General features: G+C 43.7%; 1 protein-coding gene and 1 pseudogene across 1 annotated transcript in view; one reads left to right on the top strand and one right to left on the bottom strand.

Moving 5' to 3' along the window:
* Cd109 (CD109 molecule) overlaps nucleotides 1-26,563 on the bottom strand; it is a 114,486-nt gene that overhangs the window by 55,771 nt on the left and 32,152 nt on the right. Inside the window, exons 7-15 of the mRNA XM_070012171.1 lie at nucleotides 17,376-17,415; nucleotides 13,845-13,929; nucleotides 10,812-10,908; nucleotides 10,092-10,233; nucleotides 8,350-8,459; nucleotides 6,682-6,897; nucleotides 4,082-4,183; nucleotides 3,930-3,992; nucleotides 1,420-1,596 (exon numbers count right to left, since the gene is read on the bottom strand). Coding sequence (XP_069868272.1) covers nucleotides 1,420-1,596; nucleotides 3,930-3,992; nucleotides 4,082-4,183; nucleotides 6,682-6,897; nucleotides 8,350-8,459; nucleotides 10,092-10,233; nucleotides 10,812-10,908; nucleotides 13,845-13,929; nucleotides 17,376-17,415 — 1,032 coding nt within the window. The remainder of the gene's footprint in view (nucleotides 1-1,419; nucleotides 1,597-3,929; nucleotides 3,993-4,081; nucleotides 4,184-6,681; nucleotides 6,898-8,349; nucleotides 8,460-10,091; nucleotides 10,234-10,811; nucleotides 10,909-13,844; nucleotides 13,930-17,375; nucleotides 17,416-26,563) is intronic.
* On the top strand, nucleotides 21,944-23,073 carry LOC138820480 (actin-binding LIM protein 1-like; annotated as a pseudogene).

Raw genomic sequence — 26,563 nt, 5'->3', positions numbered from 1 at the left:
ACTGTAACCCCTTTGTGTATCACCTTTATAAGAACAATAAGTAAATAAGTAAATAAAAATTACTTGAAAGGTATGTTAATATTCTCTGCTTCTTCTGTGTATCATACACATTGTTCCCAGCTTTACAACAAACTCCACCCTGAATATCACACACAAAGCATCCAATTTAGTGAAAAATTAGTCTGTGGTATTTTCTAGCTGATGAAATAGGCACACCAAAAGCCAGCTCTCTCCCACAAACATCCCACCCACCTGCTCACGCCATTACGTGTGGCCGCTGCAAATTCCAGGCCAGAGAAAAAGTGACTCAACTATGTGAAAAACCCTGAAATGGTTTCATGGATTTGAGGTAAAACCAAGCAGGTGTCAGCGGCTCATACCTGTAATCCTACCCATTCAGGGGGTTGAGCTCTGAGGATTGAGGTTTAAAGCCAATCTAGGCAGAAGAGCCCATGATTTTTATCTCCAATTAACCACCAAAAAACAAAGAGCAGAAGTGGAGGTATGGCTCAAATAGTAGAGCAGCAGCCTTGAGCCAAAAAAGCCAAGTGAGCTCATGATAGCCCTGAGTTTGAGCACCAGGACCAGCACAAAAGTTATACTATCATTAAGATACAAAACCAAAAGAGATTCACAGCATCAACCAATATGAATTGTACTCATAGATTGATATGTTGAATTAAAACCCTTTTGTACAAGCACTTTAAGGCTAACAAAAATAATTTAAGCTAGGTGCTGGTGGCTCATACCTATAATCCTAGCTACTTAGGAGGCTGAGATCAGAGGATCACAGTTCAAACCCAGCCTGGGCAGGAAAGTCTGTGAGACTCTTATCTCCAATTAACCCCAGAAAACTGGAAGTGGAGTTGTGGCTCAAAGTGGTAGAGTGCTAGTCTTGAGTAAAATAGCTCAGAGATCACACCCAGGCCTGAGTTCAAGCCCCATGACCAACAAAAAAATAATTTAATGGGGTTGGAGGTGTGGCTCAATTGGTAGAGCAAAGTGTTAGGTACTGAGTTAGAGTCCCAGTATTGGGACAAAAAAAGTTTTTAATTGGGGGTGGGGGGTGGGGGGGGAGGATGGGAAGGGATGGGAAGGGGAAACAAAGGAGGAGGCTACAATGCTTGATAAGAAATGTACTCATTATTTTGCCCATGTAATTGTAACTCCTCTGTACAGTATTTTCACAATAAAAAAGAAAAAAAAGTTTTTAAATAAAAGTCTCATAAGTCCCCATAATTATACACATGAAAATGAATAAGTAATAACTAAATATGAAGTGGTTTAACCATAATTCTCCAGGGGACTGACAGAAATTTCTAAGTAATAGGTTTTATGGTAGTTTTGTGAAGAAATGTATTGCTCAGATCTCACTAATATAAAGTTTTCTTTTAAGCCTTCATTGCCCTTAAATCTTACCTTATTTTTAAAAACAAGTTGGACAGGAATTTTCAAAACATCATTTATAATTTCCCCATCATCTTCAACATAATATACTATGATACAGGCCTTTGGAGCCCAAGAAAGTTCTGGTGTTAGAGAGAAGGTGGTTGAATTTTGTTTGCCTACCGCCACCAACTGTCCCTTGGATACAACCTGGAAAAACAGTAGCTGAATTTAATTTCACAGTAAAGTCACTTGGATCTAAATTGAAGTCACAATTGTTTTGCATGCATTTTAAACATAAACACAAATTCTTAAACTAGCTTCAAAGCCTTTTCCAATGCTAGAGATCAGACAGTGTATAAACTAAAGAGTCCATTATAAAATCAGTACAACCTGAGGCTGGGAAGGTGGCTGAGTGATAGAGTGCTTGCCTCACATGCATGAGGTCCTGGGTTCAATTCCTCAGCACCACATAAGCAGAAAAAGCCAGAAGTGGGGCTGTGCCTCAAGTGGTAGAGCACTAACCTTGAGCTGAAGAGCTGAGGGACAGCACCCAGGCCCCTCAACCAACAAAAAAATTAATAATAATAAAATAAATAAATAAATAAAATCAATGCAACCTCTGTACAGTATCTTTACAATAAAAAATATTTTAAAAATAGATTAAAAACCATGCAATTCTGATGGAAATAATAGTGACTTCATAGTTTAAAAATCAGTATCTTTAGTGGTGCTGTGGCTCAAAGTGGTAGAAAAATCAGTATCTTTGCTATGAGCCATTGGATCATGCCTATAATCCTAGCTACTCAGGAGGCTAAGATCTGAGGATAGCAGGTCAAAGCCAGCCCAGGTAGGAAAGTCCATGACTCTTCTCTCCAATTAACCAGCAAAAAAAAAAGAGCCAAAGTGGAGCTGTGGTTCAAATGATAGAGCACTAGCCTTGAGCAAAAATGCTCAAGGACAGCGCCTAGGCCCTGAGTTCAAACTCCAGAACTGGCACAAAAAAAAAATCAGTTTTTTTTTTGTTTTGAGTTTTGTTTTTTGGGGGATCAGTTGTGGGGCCTGAACTCTGGGCCTGGGCGCTGTCCCTCAGCTCTTCAGCTCAAGGCTAGTGCCCTACCACTTGAGCCACAGCGCCACTTCCGGCTTTTTTCTGCTTATGTAGTGGTGAGGAGTCGAACCCAGGGCCTCATGCATACAAGACAAGCACTGTACTACTGAGCAAACTTCCCAGCCCCAAATCAATATCTTTTAATCCTCAATTTTCAACTGATAGGTGCTATTTGTACACATATATGGAATACAATGCGCACTTCAAGACATGAATGCAATGTGCAATGACCAGATAAGGGCATACTCATCCCCAATGCATTCAACATTTCTTTGTGTTGGACAAAAATAACGTGTTTTTGTTTTGTTTTGGTTTGTTTTAGGGAGACAACACTGGGGCTTGAACGCGGGACCTTGCACACTTCTTAGTTTTTTCACTCAAGACTGGTACACTACTTCCATAGCATCTCCATAGTTCTACTACCTGGCTTTGGGTGCTTAATTGGAAATAAGAATCTCACAGCCTTTCCTGCCAGGGATGGTTTCAAACCACAATACTCAGATCTGAGCCTCCTGAGTAGCTAGGATTACAGGCAGAGTCACCAACAATTGGTTCTAAGAATCAGGTTTTGATAACGAGGAATACATGACTCCTCTAGGCAGATTAGATAACTTCTCCTTCTTGTATGTTAGAACTTTCTACAATGCATGTATATTGCTTATTTCATAGCAATTCAAATTTTACACATAATGTAGTATTTAATTATCTTAAATTGAAAATTTAGGTACTTTAAAAAAATAGATTTGGTTTATGATATAAAAAGAACAGACTAACTTGAGCCAAAAATCTCCAGACAAGCCAGGCGCTGGTAGCTCACACCTGTAATCCTAGCTACTCAAGGAGGCTGAGATCTGAGGATCATGGTTCAAAGCCAGCCTGGGCAGGAAACCCATGAGACTCTTTCTCTTTTTTTTTTTTTTTTTGGGGGGGGGGTCCGGTTGTGGGGCTTGAACTCTGGGCCTGGGCGCTGTCCCTCAGCTCTTCAGCTCAAGGCTAGCGCTCTACCACTTGAGCCACAGCACCACTTCTGGCTTTTTTCTTTTTGCTTATGTGGTGCTGAGGAATCGAACCCAGGGCCTCAGGCATGCAAGGCAAGCGCTCTACCACTGAGCCATCTTCCCAGCCTCCATGAGACTCTTATCTCCAGTAAACCACCAGAAAACCAGAAGTGGCACTGTGTCTTAAGTAGTAGAGCGCTCTTCCTTGAGCTGAAGAGCCCAGAGTTCAAGCCCCAGGACCGACCAAAAAAAAAGTCTTAGGACAGCATTGGAGCCTTAAGTTCAAGGCCCAGGATCAGCACCAAAAATAAATAAATAAATAAGAATCTGAGTTAGCACTTTTAAAAAAATTAGAAATTTAGAGTAGACATGAAATGCCTTGAGATTAAGGTGATTCTCTAACAGCTCTGGGGTTCGAGTCTGGGAGAAATTACCAGATAGCTAAATTCCTTCAGTTGTTTGTTGCCGCTCACCACCAACTCAAAAGGTGATCCCACCTAAGAAAGTACATTTTGATTAGTATATACATATCAATGGCAAGGGAGTCTCAGTCTATTATAGTTTGCAAGTGAGTCATAAGCGTTACCTTTACGTTTTCATCTCTCGTTTTTAGCTGAATGTATGTCTTACTAGGAGACACAAACATATCATGAACCGCCATGTGACCAACACTGTCCAGAAAATAAGCCTATAACCAAACAAAGAAAGCCTTAAACTTCCATCTCAAGAAAAGATGTTACCTGCTGAGTAATTGCTGAAACCCAGGTCACCTTCACCTTTTCTTTTAATTCACCAGACATTGGCTCTTCATCATTTTATAGCTTCTGCTATAAAGAATCTGATCATTTTTAGGCCAAGGGTAGTGGCACACACCTATAATCCCCACTCCTCAGGAAGCAGAGAAAGGGAAGATTGTAGATTAATGCCAGCCTCAGTTTAAAAAAAAAAAAAGTTCATAAGATCTCATTTCAACCAATAAGACAAACATGGTTGTCATGCCCACTAAGTAGCAGGATAGTGGTTTGAGATTAGCCCCAAGCTAAAACTCAAAATAATTAAGGCAAAAGAAGGCTGGGGCATGACTTAAGTGGTAAAGAGCCTGCCAACAAGACAGATGCTTTGAGTCCAAATTTCAGTCCTGCCGAAATAAAGAATCTGATAGTTTTTAAATATGGGGGAAAGGCTCTTTTTCCATACTCTGGAGGGGAAAAGTACAGCCCTAACTTATTTCAGAAACAAAAATATTTTGAGGGTTCACTATAAGAGAGAATAGAATAAAATAAAGGATCCTTTCTTTCTCTCTACAACACATGTTCAAGCAAAAAACCTTGCCATCCCCACTCAATTCGCCAATGTTAAGAGTAAAAATCACAGGTGGGTGCCAGTGGCTCACACCTGTAGTCCTATCTCCTCCGGAGGCTGAGATCTGAGGATCATGGTTCAAAGTCAGCCTGTGCAGAAATGTGTGCGAGACCTTTATCCCCCCACATGAACCACTAGAAAATTGGAAGTGGCCCTGTTGCTCAAATGATAGAGCGCTCACCTTGATCTGAAGAGCTCGGGGACAGCATCCAGGCTCAAGTTCATGCCCCACAACCAACAGAGAAAAAAAAAAAAAGTAAAAATCATCTGAGCATGGTGGACCAAGCCTGTAACCAGAACACTTCAACAGCTAAAGCTTCAAGTTCAAGGCCAAAGCCAACCTGGGCTGCATATTAAGATCCTATCTCAAAAATTAAAGAAATAAAAATAAAAATCAGAGACAGCCAGGTACTGTGGGTAATCCTAGCTACTCAAGAGGCTGAGATCTGGGGATCCCAGTTCAAACCCAGCCCAGGTAGGAAAGTCTGTGGAGACTCTTATCGCCAGAAAACCAGAAGTGGCGCTGTTGGATGTTGCTGGCTCCTATCTGTAACCCTAGTTACTCAGGAGACTGAGATACAGAGGATCACAGCTGCACACTAGCCCAAGTAAAACCTGCACAAGAGTCCATCTCAAGCAATATGCATCCATGGGCGGCATGCATCTGGTAGCCTCACTACAGGGGAAAACATAAATAGGAAGATGACAGTACCACCCAGCCTGAGCAAAAGAAGGAAAGCCTTCCTCAGTATTAACGAGAACAAGCCAGATACATCTGGAATCCTGAGCTACTCAGAAGTTTGAGACCCGGAGGATCAAATCCTCTAGCTGGGTCAGAAAAGTCTGCAAGGCTTCATCTCCAATTAACAGGCAAAATGCCAGCATGGAAGTGTGGCTCACATCAGAGCACCACCAACAGTAAGAAAGCCAAGTGCAAACACAAGCTCTCAGTTCAAACCCCAATACCAACACAAACAGATACATGCAAAAATAAACAGATAACCAGAGCAAAAAGGGGCGGAGGAGTGGATCAAGTGGTAAAGCACCTGCACGAACCTCTGAGTTCAAACTCCAGTAGCAATTTTAAAAAAATCAAATAGGGCCAGGTGCTGGTGGCTCACGCCTGTAATCCTAGCTACTCAGGAGGCTGAGATCTGAGGATTGCAGTTCAAAACCAGCCTGTGCAGGAAAGTCCATGAGACTCTTATCTCCAATAAACCACCAAAAAATTGACACTGTGGCTCAAGTGATAGAGCACTCACCTTGAGCTGAAGAGCTGAGGGACAGTGCCCAGTCCCAGAGTTCAAGTCCCATGACAGACAGAAAAAAAAAAGAATAAAAGAGAAAGAATAAAAGAAAAGTAATAGGAATGGTGAGGGTTTCTCAGATGAACCATTGTAGGAAAAAGCATCAAGCAAAGGTATGATATACATATATAGATATATATTATATACAGGTATATGTATATATATAGGTGTATATACACTTATATGTATACATGCCGGTATACTTTATGCATAAGCTATATATTGTATATATACTATATACATGCTGTATATAGTATATATAGTATAGGTATACATAGTATATCTAGTACATATATATAGTACATACTATATATGTACATATATGTGTGTGCCAAAATGCAATTTCAAATGTCTGAAAAAATCAACTTGGACAAGTTTTTCAGGACCTCCTCCATTGTATCCTTTGTTGTATTTCTGTATTTTTCTCTGCTCCTCAAATTAAGTTTCAGGAAGACATCCTCATTCATTGAACTACATCTAGCATTTTTCTTCACTTTGTGAAGGACACACGTGGCACCTTTAATCGGAGCTCGCTGGAGTCATCCAGGATGGGGAATTCGATCTTGAAGATTCCGTTTGGGGGGAGAGTGTAGTTCCTATGCTGGACCGTGTCTGACTCCCTGGCCCCACCACTCCAGGGATTGCTACTGCTCTTCTGCGTCACTGTGATCAGCACCGGATTCCTCCTTTCCTCAAGGGTCAGCTGATGGCCATCAGAGCGCGTGACCTTCACCTAGTCGTCAAAACCAGAGACTTCTCAAAATAGGTATCAAGAAAAGCAAAACCTATTAGTTCATTGGCCCAGCAGTAAAGCTCTTTTTTCTTTATGGTGTTGGTAATCGAGTTTGAACTCAGGGCTTCTGCTCCTGCTTGGCCTTTTCTGCTCGAGGCCGGAGCTCTACTACTTGAGATACAACGCCACTTCCAGCTTTTTTGCTAGTTAATTGGTGATAAGAGCCTCATGTGCTTTCTTGCCCAAGCTGGCTTCGAACTGTGATAATCAAATCTCAGCCTCCTGAGTAGCTAGGATTACAGGAATGCCCTGTGAAACTCCTGACCAGTATTGGCCGTACCCTCTTCAAGACCCTTCTACTAGTAAAAGCTTCAAGGTAACAATCCACATAAAACCCAAAATGGGGGCTGGGAAGATGGCTCAGTGGTAGAGCGCTTGACTCGCATGCCTGAGACCCTGGGTTCGATTCCTCAGCACCACATAAGCAAAAAGAAAAAAGCCGGAAGTGGCGCTGTGGCTCAAGTGGTAGAGTGCTAGCCTTGAGCTGAAGAGCTGAGGGACAGAGCCCAGGCCCAGAGTTCAAGCCCCATGACCAGACCCAAAATAAATAAATACATAAATAAAAAATAAAACCCAAAATCACCAGTTAAACAAACTTCCAGGAAAATATTTTGTTGGTAGCTGGTGCCAGTGGCTCACGCCTGTAATCCTAGCTGCTCAGGAGGCTGAGATCTGAGGATTGCAGCTCGAAACCAGCTTGGGCAGGAAAGTTGGTAAGATTCATTTCAAATAAAATACTCAGAAAGAGCCAGAAGTGGAGTTGTGGCTTATGTAGTAGAGAGCTATTTTTTTGTAGGTCTTGGGGCTTGAACTCAGGGCCTGGACACTGTTCCTGAGCTTTCTTGTGTTCAATGATAGCACACTACCACTTGAGCACAGCACCACTTCTGGCTTTTTCTGTGTACATGGTACTGAGGAATCAAACCCAGGGCCTCATGCATGCTAGCAAGCATTCTACCACTGAGCCACATTCCCAGCCCTACAGTGCTATTCTTGAGCACAAAAAGTTCAGTGACAGAGTCCAGGCCTTGAGTTCAAGGTCTCCCAGGCCCACCCCCAACCCCACATACACATATACACATATACAGATAGTTGTTACTAGGTAATACTTTTTTTTTAGAAAAATTAGACAAAGTTCATTTGGAAACAATTCTACTTGTATCACATATGTAAAGAAGGAAAGTAACTGCCTATGTCAGGCCATCATCCTTTTAATAATTCAATTCTGCAATTCAATTTACATTACACTAGTTCATTAAGAACCCATATGATCACGTTATCTGTCTGATGACAGATAACTGAGCATAAATTTTGGAAGAAACCCTAAATATACAATGTCCCTTCCCTTGTCAAATTTACTGCTATGGACCAGTAACAAATACAACAACTTACAGTGGCCGTGAAATTGAGAGCTGGTTTCAAGACAGTGGCATAGTCAAAAAATTCTAGGATGTAATCATGCTGCTTGAAAAACACATTGGCGCTTGCATTTCTTGATATACCTATTTGGGGAATTACACCATGTAGAATTCAAAAGCAGTATTTCATCTTCTTCCCACCTGAGCCCAAGCTACTCACCAGAAGCATGTAAGGAGATCAAGCCTTCAGAGCACAAAAGCTGTGTGTCCACACTGGCTTTGATACTACGAAAACTAACATCAGCCCAGCCCATCACATTCTCTACCCACTCCTGAGCATCGCTACCACCCTCTCCACACACACCCTCAGTACAGGAGACCCAACAGAACATAGCCACAAGTGGGGCTTTGCTCTCTATACTGAAATAGTAACAGGTCCAAGAATTTTTTTTTTAAGTACGAGGGTTTGAACTCAGGAACTTGAGCCTCCTCTGCAGATGATCACTTCAGCACACCCCTAACCCTTTGCTGTTGTTGTTGTGTTTGTTGTCATTGTTCATTTTTCCTTTGTTTTTTGTTTGGCAGAGGGAGGAGTTTGCTGGTCCTAGAACTTGAACTCAGGGCCTGGGCACTGTCTCTGAGCTTCTTCTGCTCAAGGCTAGCACTCTACCACTTGAGCCACAGAGCCATTTCCAGCTTTTGGGGTAGTTTAGTGGAGATAAGAGTCTCACAGCTTTCCTGCCCTGGCTGGCTTCATACTGCAATCCTCAGATCTCAGCCTCCTGAATAGCTAGGATTAGAGGTGTGAGATTCCTTTTTAAAAAGGAACCATCTAGAAAGAAACAGTTTCGAACCATTTCTTTGTGTTTGTGTGTGTGTGTGTGTGTGTGTGTGCACGCGCACACTATTACTACTGCTTGAACTCAGGGCCTTTCACTGTTGCTGTACTATTTCTCATTCAAGACTGGAGCTCTGTGGGCTGGGAAGGTGGCTCAGTGGTAGAGTGCTTGCCTTGCATGCCTGAGGCCCTGGGTTCGATTCCTCAGCACCACATAAGCAAAAAGGAAAAAGCCAGAAGTGGCACTGTGGCTCAAGTGGTAGAGCACTAGCCTTGAGCTGAAGAGCTGAGGGACAGTGCCCAGGCCCAGAGTTCAGGCCGCACGACTGGACCCAAAAAAAAAAAAAAGACTGGAGCTCTACCACTTGAGCCACATCTTCACTTCTGGCTTTTTGCTGGTTAAGTGGATAAAAATATCTTGGCTATATCTGCTGGGCTGGCTTTGAATTATAATCCTCAGATCTCAGTCTCGAGAGTAGCTAGGAACATAGACTGACCACTAGCACTCAGATTAAGTGATTTTTTTTGTTGTTTTTAGAAAAAAAGAGTTTTTCTGTATGGTTTTCAAGCAGAAGAAAAGAAAACCTGAAAACTATTCCAAGTCGTTGTCACATGACTGAAGCACAGACTTTGCTTTTATTATGAAATCATCCCTCCAGGCAAACTGACGTTCAGTTTGACAACATTCGGTGGAAGGGCTGGAGAGCTGGGGCAGATGGCCAAGAACAATGGACGAGGTGACATAGATCTGGAAATGCACTGGACTCACAGACTGGCATGCTGAATTGAACCTCTCCGTACAACTACCTCAAGATAATGTAAGACAATGAATTGCTAATCCTTAACCTGGTGAGAAAAGCTAGTGAAAGTGCTACAGCAAGAGAGGACAGAGCAACAGCACAGGAAACAGTGACCCCTCAAGTTCCAAGCCCACAAACCTGTCAGAGACTCTGTCACTGTGGCAAGAATTTCTACTGGCCCCGGGGTGGGTAAATCCATGTGCTCCAGGTGCTCATTGGAAAAATCCATGACCTTTTGCATCTCTTCATCATTAAAAGAGAAGTTGGCAGATCCGTGTATCTGTTTTGTATAAAAGTTTGATTTTTACTTGTTCATGTTAGGGATTCATTTGAACTCCAGAAATACACTAAGTCACAAGATGGCAGTTGGCTCCAGATGAATCATTTAAGTGGATAAAGTCACACTTATCAATGCTGAAAAGCTCTTGATTTTTTTTATAGTCCACGTTTGTTAATTTGGTCCAAGATCTTACTTTTAGAAAGGAAAAAAAAAACTATGTTTACATTTTCCCCATGATCAGTTATAAAATACCTTCAAAAGTTGTCACGTACCAGTGGTGTCATGTACCAATGGCTCACTCCTGTAACCCTAGCTACTCAGGAGACTGAGATCTGAGGATCACATTTCAAAGCCAGCTCAGGCCAAAAAGTCTGGGAGACAGGAAGTTGAACTGTAGCTCTATTGGTAGAATGCCAGCCAGTCTTGGGCAAAACAGATAAGGGATAGCACCCAGGCCCTGAGTTCAAGCCCCAATACTGATGTGCACACACACACACACACACACACACACACACACACACACACACACACACACACACACACACACACACACACACACACACACCCCTGCAAGTTACCTTAAATTGTTTTGTAATATTTTTCTTCTCTCCCCAAAAGGACAAAGGTAAAAATGTAAGCAATACTTCTCCTTTCACTGGCTTCCCATATGTATACCTAAAAAACAATTAACAGAATTGGTTAAAGGAAGGTAGATAGATAGATAGATAGATAGGATAGGATAGAAATCTATACACATATTTATGTTAGAGAAATACAAAGAAAAAAATGACATTCATAGTATACAACACAAAAAATAATATGTTAAATTAATAAGAATTGTGTCATATATTAGAATAATTTAATAATATATTATATATTATACATTGTATATTGTGAATATTATATTATATAATGCATTGATATATTATATAATACATTAATGTCATAAGGTGTTAATATGACAATATACTAATGTGATCACACATAAATTTCATAAAATACATCAATATAATAATCATCATGTACACTAATATCATAAAAGCATGCTTTTTCTAGCTTTGTTATTTAGAATGTTAGGATGTTGTGATTAACCTCATGAGAATTACCGACTTATTGAGAACCATGTTTCATAGGGCCAGTTATCCATACCTTTAGCACACAAAACTCTGCTGATTTTCCAATACAATTTCCAGAAATTGTTCTATTTGTTATTGTTACTGCATGTTTGTCTGCTGGGGTTTTTTTTGGGGGAGTCCGGTCATGGGGCCTGAACTCTGGGCCTGGGCGCTGTCCCTCAGCTCTTCAGCTCAAGGATAGCGCTCTACCACTTGAGCCACAGCGTCACTTCTGGCTTTTTTCTTTTTGCTTATGTGGTGCTGAGGAATCAAACCCAGGGCCTCAGGCATGCAAGGCAAGCGCTCTACCACTGAGCCACCTTCCCAGCCCTGCTGGGGGTTTTTTGTACAGGTACTAAGGTTTGAACTCAGGGCCTGGTGCTCTTGCTTGGCTTTTTTCCTCGACATTGGCATTCTATACCTGAGCCACATCTCCACTTCCAGCTTTTTGGTGGTTAACTGGAGATAGTCTCATGGACTTTTCAGAAATTTTTCTGTGTGTTTCTTCAGCTTTATAACCGCTTCCCTGTTGCCCAGAACACAGAAGAAGTCAAGCAAGTGAGCAAACACATTGCACACCAGAGATACAAGTCCAGAAAATGCCTGATAGGTAGCTCACATCCATAATCCAAGCTTCCCAGGAGGCTGAGATCTGAGGATCAGGTTCAAAGCTAGCTTAGGCAGGAAAGACCATAAGACTCTTATCTCCAATTAACCAGCAAAAGTCAGTGGTAGATCTGTGGTTCAAGTAGTAAAGCTCCGGCTGAAAAAGCTAAGGGACAGCCTCCTGGGCCTTGAGTTCAAGCCCAAATACTAGTACCAAAATAAATTGAGGGCCTGGGAAGGTGGCTCAGTGGTAGAGTGCTTGCCTTCCATGCATGAGGCCCTGGGTTCGATTCCTCAGCACTACATAAGCAGAAAAGGCCAGAAGTGGTGCTGTGGCTCAAGTGGTAGAGCACTAGCCTTAAGCTGAAGAGCTGAGGGACAGTGCCCAGGCCCCGAGTTCAAGCCCCACGACCAACAAAAAAAAAATAAAAATTGAACAGTAAGGTGGTCTCTGCAACTTTGGTCAAAGCATTTCCATCATGATGAGAGGGACAGACAAACTGCAGGTGGCTGAAGAAGAAACCAAACGTGAGAAGGTGTAGAAGAGACCAAACGTGAGAAGATGCAGCTGTAACTCTGGGTATGACAAAGTCATCAGAGAACAGCTTGAATTAAGGAAGGGGATTTTTTATTTTTATTTATTTTTATTGAGTCTAGTCATGGGGCCTGAACTCTGGGCCTGAGCGCTGTCCCTCAGCTCTTCAGCTCAAGGCTAGCGCTCTACCACTTGAGCCACAGTGCCACTTCCGGCTTTTTTCTTTTTGCTGAGGAATCGAACCCAGGGCCTCATGCATGCAAGGCAAGCGCTCTACCACTGAGCCACCTTCCCAGACCCAGGGAAGGGGCTTTTTTAAACCAGAGAATGAAAAGCAGTGGAGATGTCACTGGAGAGCAAAGGGTTAAAGATACCAAATGGAAAACTCCAGTCAGACTGATGACAGAAGACCTCTTGTAGGACTCTAGTGTGTGGAGATTAAGAGGGGATCAGCCTTGGATGGGAGGGGAAACACAGCTGACAGCTATAGCTAGGGTGATGGGGAAGAGGAAGAGAAAGGGGAGGGAAGAGGGGACAATGGCCATTAGCACCACTTCTACCTGTGCTGAGACATAGTATTTATAGAGTAAGTCTATACCGACTTTTTGTGTATTTGTGTCAGCCAGTCCTAAGGCTTAAACTCAGGATCTGAGCACGCTCTCTGAGCTATTTTGCTCAAGGCTAGCACTCTATCACTTGAATCACAGTTCTACTTATGGCTTTTTTCATAATTTATTGGAATTTTAAGACCTTTCCTGCCCAGGCTAGCTTGGAACCACAATCCTCAGATCTCAGCATTTCAGGCATGAGCCACCAGTACCCACCTTATGCCAATCTTTATAACCTGTTTAAAAAGAAAATCTCCCTAGGCTACTGAAATGCTGTAAGATATATCCTCACTCTTTCTCTACCCTAAAAACAAAAGCAGACACTTCCAAAAGGCACAAGAGCTGGGTGGAGAGAGGCCTGTGGTTCATTCACAGATTTCTGGGCCATACTGGTGTTCACGCTTCTGAAGACACAGGAAAGATCTGCAGGGGCCTAGAGAGGAAATACCACATTCCGCCACAGCTCCTGGGAGCCTGTACCTGCTCCATACAAGAAGACTTTGATAGTCCCAGATCTGGGCACTTTCCCTCTGAGCTCTTCAGCTCTAGGCCAGTGCTCTACCACCTGAGCCACAGCGCCACTTCTGGTTTTTTCTGCTTATGTGGTGCTGAGGAATCGAACCCAGGGCCTCATCTATATGAGGCAAGCATTCTACCACTGAGCCACCTTCTCAGCCCTGATAGTCCCATTTTATACTGCTTTGAGGTCATAGCAGAAAAAAAAAGAAAGAAAGAAACAATACTTACTTTGCTGTGACAGTGCCGCTTAAATTCTTAGAATTCAAAGAACAATATAATGGTGTCTGCAGAGTAACTTCAAATTTTGGTAACACTGGAAAAGAAAGACAACCTCTTAAAAAATGTATTATAGCCAGGTGCTGGTGGCTCACATCTGTACTCTTAGCTCCTCGGGAGGCTGAGATCTGAGGATCCCAGTTCAAAGCCAGCCAGGGCAGAAAAGTCCCTGTGAGACTCTTATTTCCAATTAAACACTCAAAAACCTGGAGTGGCGCTGTGACTCAAAGTGATAGAGTACTAGGCTTGAGCAAAAAAACTCAAGGACAGCGCCCAGGCCCTGAGTTCAAGCCCCATGACCAACCAAGAAAAAAAAAATTGAATTGTTCTAGAAGAACAATTCTATTTCTTTGGCCCGTGAAGTTACAGAAAACATTTCTATAGACTGGCCAAGGAAATAGATCAAAGTCTTATTATAGGACCTCTCAAAATTCAAATAGCCTAAGACAAATATCAAAAAGACCCACAGATTCCATGTACCAGTGGCTGACACCTATAATCCCAGCTACTTGAGAAGCTAAGAATGGGAGTTTCCTGATTTGAGGCCAATCTAGACAGAAACATTAGTGAGACCTCTTCTCAACCCTTACCTGACTGCAGTGGTGTGTACCTGTCACCCAAAGTTATGTGGACAGCTGGCTTGGGAGGATCACTGAGCAAGGCCAGACTGGGCAGAAAAGTCCCTGAGACAAGATCTCCATGGAATGGAAGCTGGACTCAGTAAGGCTCACCTGCGATTCCATCCCTCGGAAGACTATAAGAGGCAGATCCCCGCTCAGCCGTGCACCCAAGGAAAAGAGAGACCCTGTCCTAAAAGTATCTAGTGAAAAACAGGACTTCAGACGCAGCTCTACAAGAGCACACCAGCCCAGCAAGTGGAAAGCCCTGAGTTCAAATTTCCCATTACCACCAAAAAAAGAAAGAAAAAAGAAAAAGAAGCCCAAGGATACATAATATAGGATAGGCATTCAGCTTTGAATAAGGATCAAGATCTAGTTGATGTGCCAAGACACTCCGGACTCTTGATGAGTCAAGAACAGGATGGCAATAAAAGCCACATGTGTCAGCACACACACACACACACACACACACACACACACACACGCACACACACACACACACACACACACACACACACACACACACACACACACACACACACACACACGAAAATCCAAGTATCTGCTCCCCAAACATTACAAGTTAGCAGCCAATCTCTTCCTAACATGGTACCCACTCAGTACACGTCCACCTAGTACCACCACAATATGACATGGAAGTTGCCTATCAAAATGTTGTTCTTGCTGGGCACCAGTGGCTCATGCCTGAAATCCTAGCTACTCAGGAGGTTGAGATCTGAGGATTGCAATTCAAAGCCAGCCCTGGCAGGAAAGTCCATGAGACTCTGATCTCCAATTAATCTCATGAAAAGTGAAGTAGAACTGTGACTCAAAGTGTTAGAGTGCTAGCCTTGAGCAAAAGAGCCCAGGAACAGTGCCTAGGCCCTGAGTTCAAGCCCCAGGACCAACAGGGAAAAAAAAATGTTGTTCCTTTACCATTTGTCTAAACCAGCACTGACCAAAAGAAATAAAATATGAATCACATTTTTCAATGCTTTAATATTTTTCAATGTTTTATTTAACTTCTCCCCTGTATATCAAAAATATTATCACTTCAACATGCAATCAAGATGAAAAATTGTTAATGCGCTACTTTCCCTTCTTCTCTTGTATTCTACCACTTAGCATGATGCCCTCCAGTCCTTTTTTGCTTTACTTATTTTTTAAATACGTTCTCCATCTATGCCCAGGCCATCTGGACCACAATCCTCCTATTTATGCTTCCTATGTAGCTGGGATGACAGGCGAGCTACCACACTTAGTTTTTCATTGGTTGAAGTAGATTCTTGGGAACTTTTGTGCAGGCTGGCCTCCAACTCCAATCCTCCTGACCTCAGCCTCCTGAGCAGCTAGGGTTATAGGTTTGAGCATCCTATCCAGCCCTGGAGCTACTGTTTTATCTTCATGTTTGTAATGCAACATGTTAAGCACACCATCTTTAATGTCTTTATCATGTTAGCCAAATAAACACATGGAAAACTACATTACCTTATTTTTTTGCTGTTTTGTTTTTGTGTAGTGCTAGAATCAAAACCCAAGGCTTTGCACATATCTCCAGGCCTAAAGGTATGTATTTTTTTAATTGTGAAAATACCATACAGAGGATTACAATTACATGGGCAAGGTAATGAGTACATTTCTTATCAAGCATTGTTGCCTCCTCCTTTGTTTCCCCTTCCCATCCCTTCCCATCTCCTCCACCCATCCCCTCATCCCCTGCCCCCCCCCAAGGTATGTATTTTAAAAGTCTTTTTTTTTTTTTTTGTCAGTCGTGGGGCCTGTACTCTGGGCCTGGGTGCTGTCCCTCAGCTCTTCACCTCAAGGCTAGTGCTCTACCACTTGAGCCACAGCACCACTTCCGGCTTTTTTCTTCTTGCATATGTGGTGCTGAGGAATTGAACCCAGGGCCTCATGCATGCAAGGCAAGCACTCTACCACTGAGCCACCTTCCCAGTCCCATTTTTAAAATATTTTTAATATTTTATGATCACAACAAAGAAAAAAAACTGTGCAGAAGAAAATACCTGGCATCATGGAACTTAAGGAATACTTTCCTAATGGTTGGAGATGTGGCACAGGTGGTAGGGGGCCTCCCAATTACCATAAGTGTCAGGTACCCATTCCAGTCCTGGTCTCAGACAAAATAAAAGGAATATTTTTCCTATTTTTGTCTTAATAATGAAATTTTAGAACTTTTCCAAAAGAAAATATGTGTTTAAGGATACCAGTGACACCAGAATTTCATCTCTGAGATTTTGTGTGTGTGTGTGTGTGTGTGTGTGTGTGTGTGTGTGTGTGTGTGTGTGTGTGTGTGTGTGTGTGTGTGTGTGTGTGTGTGTGTGTGTGTGTGTGTGTGTGTGTGTGTGTTATAGTCATGGGGCTTAAACTGTGGACGCTATCCCTGAGTTCTTCAGCTCAACGCTAATGCTCTACCACTTCAGTTTTCTGGCGATTAACTGGAGCTGTCTCCAGATTTTCCTGGCCAAGGTGGCTTTGAACCAGGATCCTCAAGTCTCAGCCTCTTGAGTAGCTAAGATTACAGACAAGAACCACCAGTGTCCAAGAGATTCTTGCATTAAATGTTACAACTCTTGTCTCTGTAGAGAGTAATCCTAGTTAATTTCTTTCTACAGCTGACACTAAGCAAAAGGAAAGAAATCTACCTATCATCTGATTTGGAAGAAATAGTTGTAGTGTCAAAGTTTGTAGAGTTCATAAGTTTTATAGATCATGATAATGACAATTCGCCTTGTGAAGGTTAAAATGTGCTTGTGACTTTAGCTAAGTATTACTATCCCACAATACTGTGAAATTTATGTAATCACTTAATAAATTTTAAAAAAATGAATTGAAGAACTCTTACCATATTCTGAGACCTGAAATGATTGATAATATGTCTGGTCCTGTGGGGAAGAAGGAGAAAACAAAGCACAAGAAAATGTATGAGTTCTTATTTAGTTATTTTGCCTTCTTGCCTGCATAAAAAGGTTTCAAAAATTAGAATAAATGTTCAAAATCAACCCAAGCAGACAAATCCTGGAGACTCCTATCTCTAATTAACCAGCAAAAAGCCAGAGGTAGAGGTATGGATCAAGTGGTAGAATGCCAGCAGTGAGCAAGAATATAAATGAAACAGAGTTCAAGCCTCAGTGCCAGCACCACAAATAAATAAATAAATAAATAAATCACAGCAGGAGATTGGTGACACTGGATATGAACTCAGGGCCTCAATCTTACTAAAGAGGAACTCCACCGCTTGAGCCAGACTCCCCATCCTTTTGGCTTTAGTTATTGTCCAGATTGGGTCTCATCTTTTTGACCCAGGGCTGGTCAGACCTCCTACCCACAGCCTCCCACATAGCTGGGAGAGCAAGCATATACCATCATACTTAGATTATTGGTTACATTTTTGTTCAAGTTGATGTCAAACCAGGATCCTCCTGTCTTAACCATCCATTCTAAATCATACATAACACACACAAAACAGCTAAATAATTTCACCAGAGAAATTTGTATTCTACATCTGATCTTCTAAATTTATCAAACACGGATGCAACAACAAAACATTTTTTTCTTAAAAGCCACCTTTCATCTAAAACATCTGTACATTCATCACAAGTTCCATACCAACCTAGGCTACATGGTAAAGTCTAGACGAGCCTGAATTACCCAGACAGATTCTATCTCAAAAATAAATAAATAATATGTTTTTTCATAGACTCCAGAATTATTATATTATCAGAGAACTAGGAATTGTGAAGTAATAAGATGACACAAGTTGTGAGTACACTTTAAATTTATTTTTTTATTTTAATTTTATTGTCAAGGTGGTTTACAGAGGAGTTACAGTTAAATAAGGTCGTGAGTACATTTCTGGTTTTTTGGTTGTTGTTTTTTTGTCAGTTGTGGGGCTTGAACTCTGGGCTTGGGTGCTGTCCTTGAGCTCTTCAGCTCAAGGCGAGCACTCTACCGCTTGAGCCACAGCGCCACTTCCGGTTTTTTAGTGGTTAATTGGAGATGAGAGTCTCACTTACTTTTCTGCTCAGGCTGGCTTTGAACTGTGATCCTCATATTTCAGTCTCCTGAATAGCTAGGATTACAGGCATGAGCCACTGACGCCCGGCATGAGTACATTTCTTATCTAACTTGTTACCCCCTTCCTCATTTTTCTCTCTCTTTCCCTCCTTCCCCATCCTCCCCTACATTTTAAATTTAATGAAGAGCTGGGTACCAGAGACTCAATCTCAGCTACTCAATAATCTTACTTATTCAAGAGGCTGAGTTCCAGAGGATTGTGGTTCTAAGCCAGGCTACGCAGAAAAGTCCACAAGATAGATAGATGAGAGAGAGAGAGAGAGAGAGAGAGAGAGAGAGAGAGAGAGAGAGAGAGAGGTGTCAAAACAGAAATATACAAACAGGTCAAGAACCAGTAACTCATTTCTGTAATCCTAACTACTCAGGAGGACTGAAATCTGATGATCATGGTACAAAGCCAGCTTGGTCAGGAAAGGCTATGAGACTCCAATTAACTACACAAAAAAATCCAGAAATGGGCTGGGAATGTGGCTTAGTGGCAGAATGCTTGCCTAGTATGCATGAAGTCCTGGGTTTGATTCCTCAGTACCACATACACAGAAAAAGCCAGAAGTGGTGCTGTGGCTAACTAGTAGAGTGCTAGCTTTGAGCAAAAAACAGCTCAGTGACAGTGCCCAGGCCCTGAGTTCAAGCCCCAGGACTGGCAAAAAAAAATCCAGAAATGGAGCTATAGTTCAAATGGTAGAGCATTAGCCTTGAGAAAAAAAAAAAAGCTCAGTGACAGGGCTGGGAAGGTGGCTCAGTGGTAGAGTGCTTGCCTTCCATGCATGAGGCCCTGGGTTCAATTCCTCAGCACCACATAAGCAGAAAAAGCCAGAAGTGGCATTGTGGCTCAAGTGTTAGGGCGCTAGCCTTAAGCTGAAGAGCTGAGGGACAGTGCCCAGGCCCAGAGTTCAGGCCCCACGACTGACTAAAATAAATAAATAAAATATAACAAAATAAAAGCTCAGAGACAGAGTCCAGGACCTGAGTTCAGCCCCCAAGAAGATTAAAAAAAAAAAAAAGCAGGGGCTGGGAAGGTGGCTCAGTGGTAGAGCGTTTGCCTTGCATGCATGAGGCCCTGGGTTCGATTCCTCAGCACCACATAAGCAAAATGAAAAAAAGCCGGAAGTGGCGCTGTGGCTCAAGTGGTAGAGTGCTAGCCTTGAGCTGAAGAGCTGAGGGACAGCGCCCAGACCCAGAGTTCAGGCCCCACGACCGGACCCAAAAAAAAAAAAAAAAAAAAAAAAGCAGGACAGTATATGTTGTAATATCATACAGCATGAGGATCAAGAAGATCACAAATGAAGCAATCAATAGTCAGAGTCTGGAGATATTGTTCATTCATCTATTCTCTCATCAGAAATGACTTCCTAAATCAGGCCAGCTCACATTGAACAAATAAAATAGAATTTCTGTATTCAAAAAGCTTGGTTTAAGAAGTGAAGCAGACATGCTTTTTTCTATTTTTATTTTTTGTGTGCCAGTACTGAGGCTTGAACTCAGAACCTCTCACTCTTGCTTAGCTTTTTTCCTCAGGGTTGGTGCTCTACCACTTCCGCCATATCTCCACTTCTGGCTTTTTGATAGTTGGAGATGAGAGTCTCATGGACTTTGCTTGCCCAGGCTGGCTCTGAACTACGATCTTCCAGATCTCAGCTTTTCAGTAGCTAGGAGACAAGTGTGAGCCACCAGCACTCAGAAAACTATGCTTCCTAGAGGCTGAAGGCTGCAAACATATTTTGGAAGTCATTCCACATCCCAGAGGAGATGCACTCTTTTCTGACCTATCCCAGCTTTTTACGCTTTCTGTGAAGTTGTCATCCTGCCAGATGCTACATGTAGAGTGCAGCAGCATCCAGGGCAGTCCAAACAAAAATGGGCTCATTTGCAAAGAAAGGCCTCCAAAAAAGGCTGAGGAAAGAAGTAACAGCTGGGCAGGCAGGCAGGGAAAGATAGAGCAGCATCTGCAAAACCTATGGAAAACAACTGTGCCCTAGTCTCTCCTTCAAGAGAAAGGAGGTCATTAGCCTTCTAAGCAAATGAATGCTTGTTGTTTCTGAGACACATAATAATCTGATAGCTACAATTTATTATACTGAGTCCTCCCAGAAAATGATTTCAGCCTGGTAAGTTTTCAGGATACTATTTCTTGTCCTCCATATTGGCTGAAGATTAAGACAAAGGCTAAAGGGAAATAGAAGTATGGCTCAAGTGGTAGAGAACCAGCCTCCAGCAAAAAATGGCCAACAGGAATGTCAAGTCCTGAGTTCAAGTCCCAGGACTGGCAAAGAAAAAGAAAACACTGAAGTGTCTCAGCCCTTTATTAGCTAGCAGCTGGTAGTTCACACCTTTAATCCTAGCTACTTAGGAGGCTGAGATCTAAAGGTTGCAATTTGAAGCCAGCCCTGGCAGAAAAATCTACGGGAGACTCTTAACTCCAACTAACCACCAAAGGATGGAAGTAGCTTTGCCTCAAGTAGCAGGCATTCTACCCTGAACAAAAAAAAAAAGCTAAGAGACAGCACCCAGGCCCTGAGTTCAAGCCCGAGGACCAGCACACACACGCACACACACACACACACACACACACACACACACACATGCTGAGGGATAGTAGTCACTGACAACTAGAAAACACTGTAAGATTGTTGAGATCCGTGTTTCCAAGCTGAACATTACACAAATATCAATTGTCCAAAAGATTCTGTTTGGCTAAGTCCAAGATGTCACAGAGGTCCAATAGCGGATAATGGCATCATTAAAAAATTCAAGAAATAAAACAGCCTGTTCCCCCTTACCCAACAGCGTCCCTCTGTGGAAGAGATAAATATCACAAGTGCCTAGCTCTGGGCCTGTATTGTATTCTTCAAAGCATGATTCAAAAACAATAAAGAGCCGGGCACCTGTGGCTCATGACTGTAATCCTAGCTACTCAGGAGGCTGAGATCTGAGGATTATGGTTCAAAGCCAGCCCAGGCAGAAAAGTCTGTGAAACTCTTATCTCCAGTAAACCACCAGAAAACCGGAAGTAGCATTGTGGCTCAAGTGGTAGAGCACTTGCCTTGAGCTGAAGAGCTGAGGGACAGCACCCAGGCCCAGAGTTCAAGCCCCAGACCAACCAAAAAATAAAAATAAAGAGAATTTCCCAGGTAGTTTGTCTCAGCCTGGCTAGGAAAAGAAGTCTGGTATGTAATCTAGACGAAGCAGGAGCCTCAGTCTACCTGGCTGAGATCTGAAGCCCAGAATTCTGCTCAGCATAGCTAAGGAACAGAATTGGAAGCAAAGAGCCCTGGCGTAAGGCAGGTGACAAGCATTATCATCCCAGCTGTGCATGATACACCAGATGTAAACCAGATGTTCACAGAAGGAGAGGAAATCTATTTTCAAGGTTCCACTGTTTGGCATCCCAACTGTAAACAGTCTACCAAGACAGAGGAAAAGCTGCAGCCAACCAGGACCTCCTCTGAGAGTCTTTATTCTAGAGCAGGTTCCAGCATACCTGGCTCACTGGTGCACACTATCTACGCAAAAGTAGACAATGAAATCCTGGATTACAAGGATTTAGTAGCCATTCCCCAGGTCAAGGTGATTTACAATATTGAATGTCTAGATCTTATTTACCTATGTGCCTTTCTACACCACGGGCTATGATGACAAGCAGGAAAGACAGAGCCTTGGAGAGTCTCGGAGGACTTGGTCTCCTACTCCATCAGCAGAGGGCTATCGGGACATACCGATGGGGAGATGCCCCGGTCCATCAGCCAAGTCTCCATTAACTCTTCTGTGTTCAGCCAACACAGCTACACTCCCACCTCACGCTCTCCCTGGCATTTCCACAGACCTGACCAAGGGATCAACATCTACCAGAAACCACCTATCTACGAACAGCATGCTGCCTTGACAGCCCAGAACAAGTCGTCAGAAGACATCAAGTTTTCCCAGTTCCCAGCAGCCCAAGGCCAGCCCCCAACCACCGCCGCCCCCCACCCCCAGGAACTGACATGAGACGCAGATCTAGAGAGGAAGATGAAGAGGAACTTCAGAGGCGCCGGCAGCTTCAAGAAGAGCAGTTGATGAAGCTTAAGTCGGGCCTGGGGCAGCTGATCCTGAAGAAAGAGGTGGAGGAGGGCAGGGAAAGTCGTCCCTGCTGCCCATTGCTATGATTCTCCACATGCTCCATCATCTAAAACCTCCTCTCTCCCTGGGTATTGAGAAAAAACGGGCTTCACTGGCCAGTGTCCATGGACTTTGCTCAGTGCAACAGCAAGGGGGAGTGCAAGACTTCCAGACCCTTCCAGATGGACACATGCCAGTGGGGAGGAGGGACCCACTTAGTGTCCATGCCCAATGTGTTGGAACCAAAGATGTTTCCATGCGAAATGCTCATGGTGACCGGCAGAGGGCGCAACAAAACCCTGAGGGCGCGTGTTTGTAGCCCCAGAATGGACATCTTTGGAACGTCCATCCAGGCGTTGGACAGGTAAACGACATGAAGAAAAAGGAAAAACTCTTTCTCAGTCCTACACATAAGCAGCAATTAGAAAAGGGCTGGTGGTGGCGATGGTGCCGACCATGTTGTATCAAGGTTGGAGGATTTCCAGTGCACCAAGGGAAAGTCGGGCCACACGGTACAGCCAGATATTGGGCCAGCCAAAGTAACAACAGGCCAGGCAGCAATGGGTAGAAATCTCTATGTCCCCAAACACAGCAGTAATGTTCACAGGGGACCTTTCTACATGACACCGCGACCACACAGGACTGGCCGGCCTGCCTGCTTTCTTCCTTCCTTCCCTCCCTCCCCTCCCTCGTTCCCTTTCTCTCTCTCTCTTTCTCTTTGTTTTCCTTTAACTGTGTCCCCCTTGGTGCTCTAGCCATAAGAGCCAGCCAAGTGCCCTTAGGATGCTGTGCAGATAGTTTATGCTGATTCCAAAGTATGGACATGTTTGTTCTGTAGCACTGTGACTCAGGGGGGCCGGGGGAGTCAAAGGACCTTACCCACATGATAGCAGTGACTTGGCACACATCTTTCCCTGCCTACTTCGTGCTCCTCTGTCTGGCTTCTGGCAGGGATAGAAGTCAGTCATGGAACCAGGCAGCTCTGGTTGAACCTCTGAATGGATTTCTTTCCAAAGGTTCTCTGTTGAGGGACCTGATTAGCAAATTGCTAGGATTTTTTTTTTAATAGAAAAGTAAGGAAAAGAGAGGAAAGCAGACCTCCTGAACTTGTTTTCTGAGGCAAATAGTGTACTGAATGCTTTCCTACACACCAACCAATGTTTGCTTAGGCTCTACCCCTTGCAAAGAAAGGAAAAATAAAAATAGTTTCTAGATTGGCCTGGCTGCATGTTGCTAGGTAATTTTTTGCCCATAGACCATAATACTCTTTTTTTTTTTTTTTTTTTTTTGCTGGTGATGGGACCTGAACTCAGGGCCTGGGTGCTGTCCCTCAGCTCTTCAGCTCAAGGATAGCCCTCTATCACTTGAGCCACAGCACCACTTCCAGCTTTTTCTGCTTATGTGGTGCTGAGGAATTGAACCCAGGGCCTCATGCATGCAAGGCAAGTACACTCTACCACTGAGCCACTTTCCCAGCCCAACCATAATACTCTTTCTTTTTTTTGGGGGGGGGGGGGTTCCGGTTGTGAGGCCCAGAGGCCTGGGCGCTGTCCCTCAGCTCTTCAGCTCAAGGCTAGCACTCTACCACTTGAGCCACAGTACCACTTCCAGCTTTTTTCTTTTTGCTTATGTGGTGCTGAGGAATTGAACCCAGGGTCTCATTCATGCAAGGCAAGCGCTCTACCACTAAGCCACCTTCCCAGCCCCTAGACCATAATACTCTTAAGAAAACAAAAATCCCACATCTTGTCACCCATACAAGTTCATCCCCTCCAGAAGAGTCCTGTGCTGTCTGTGTGGCAGGCTGTGAAGCAGGTCATACCCATGCTGAGTTTATTTTAAAGTATTTGGTAACAGGCTAGGAGAAGGCATGCTTTTCTCTGACATCTCTGCAACTCTAGTAGATGGCTCCAAATAGATTTAAGTGGCCCTTTACAGCTCTCCTTGCCTAGAACCGTTAACTGGGGGGACAGGGGGAGGCGGGGTCTGTCTGTCTGTCTGTCTCACCCACCCAGGGCAGTTTTGTGAGTCTGCATGTGCTTTTGAGTTTTTGTTCGGATGTTGGTCACACTGTGCTGCAGCTTCTTAGGGACATTTTGCACCGGTACATGTGACTCAGAGATCACAAATGAAAGCCAGACTGCGTCCCCAGCGCCGCCTCTTTTGTGAGAGGATGTTGGTGCCTGGAGACCTCGCACTCCTGATGTAAGGCACTGCAGGAGCCCGCTGGAGACGACGGAGGAGGCCTGAGGCCTGCCTCCAGTGGCCTCACACGCTGCAGCTCTTCATCCAAATCGGAGCCCAGCGATTTTCACTAGAATGTGTGGCTCAGGCCACGTCATGAGATGGCATCATGCGTGGGATGAGGGGTCTCTCCAGCCCCACACAGGGGAGGTTGGGGCACATCAGTTCTTGCGCTGTGGGGCTCTGGTTGCAGATTTACACTCTTAATTGCAAATATCTCTGAGCACAAAGGCTCAGAAATTCTTACTGTTGTTCTAAAGATTGAGATTACTAGGTATCCACCTGACACCGGGGGGACAAGGGAAGCAATGCAGGGTTTGAGCCCAAGTGGCAGGCCTGGGACCCACTTGTGTCTGTATGATGGCGTGGATGATGGAGTGAATTCTATGATGTAGTGGATATTCTAACTGTTTTCTGGGGTTCTCCCCTGCTCTATGAAGAAATCTAAGCTTGAGAACTCCTCCCACAAATCCATGCGTGCGTGCGTGTTGGACCTACTAACTCTTCTAGCAAAGGGCTCCGATGGGTTGGCCTGAGCAGATGAGAGAGATCAGTAACCCTTGTCTGCCGGCAGACTGAAGCTCTCAGGGAGCCCTCTCAGGTCTCAATTGCCTGTGAAGTTCAGCCATGTTCCCTGTACCCTGCACTGGTGGTGTCAGATCAAAGCCTGTGTGGTCTTAGTTTTGCTTTGTCCTGGGAGATGGGAGGGGGGGGGTCATGGCACTTTGTTACTGACTGTGTGTTCTTTTTACTACTGTCAGCAACAGTGGTGGACAAGCAGCTGCCAGCACTCACTGACAGAGAAATTGTTTTCATGGTGGAGATAATAAAGAGCCTGCCCTGTGTTTCATTTGGTAATGAGTTGTCACCCACAAACATGCAGATGGAAAAAAAAAAAAAAACAAGGGATTCCAGAAACAAGGGCACAGTCAGGTGGTTTTGCTACTCTTCCTCCCTTGGTCTCCTGGAGAAGGGCTGAGCTCTTACATGGAATAGGATGGTGAGACTAGTAGTGGGGAGGGGTAGGTGCTAGAGGACCAGCCTCAAGACTATAAGGATCATTTTAAAATTGGGTCCTAGGGGCTGGGAAAGTGGCTCAGTGGTAGAGTGCTTGCCTTGTATGCATGAGGCCCTGGGTGCGATTCCTCAGCACCACATAAGCAAAAAAGAAAAAAGCTGGAAGTGGCACTGTGGCTCAAGTGGTAGAGCGCTAGCCTTGAGCTGAAGAGCTGAGGAACAACACCCAGGCCCAGAGTTCAGACCCACGACCGGACTCAAAAAAAATAAAATAAAATAAAATCGGGTCCTAATTCTCCCCATGATGGAACCCTGATCATCTTTGCATCTTTTGAACTCAATTCTTTACATGTTGAAGCAAACATCTTTGTCTAAGAATTGCTTCCCAGATGGTATGTATGCATGTGTGTGCTAATGCAAGCTTCAAAGAATTCAAAAATTAACCACTTTTGACTAGATCAGTCTTTCTAAAGATTATTTTGAGCAAACAGGGTGGGGTTCTGGTGTGTGTTGTAGGGCAAGCATGCCGCTAGGGTATGGCACCCAGAACCCCGTTTCTGACTATCCTAAGAGTCACAGAAGGGAAATAGACTCTGT

This window comes from Dipodomys merriami, unplaced genomic scaffold (genome assembly GCF_024711535.1).
Source record: "Dipodomys merriami isolate MVZ:Mamm:240054 unplaced genomic scaffold, mDipMer1.0.p SCAF_89, whole genome shotgun sequence".
NCBI classification, from domain to species: Eukaryota; Metazoa; Chordata; class Mammalia; order Rodentia; family Heteromyidae; genus Dipodomys; species Dipodomys merriami.
This window is presented reverse-complemented; position numbering and strand designations above follow the sequence as displayed.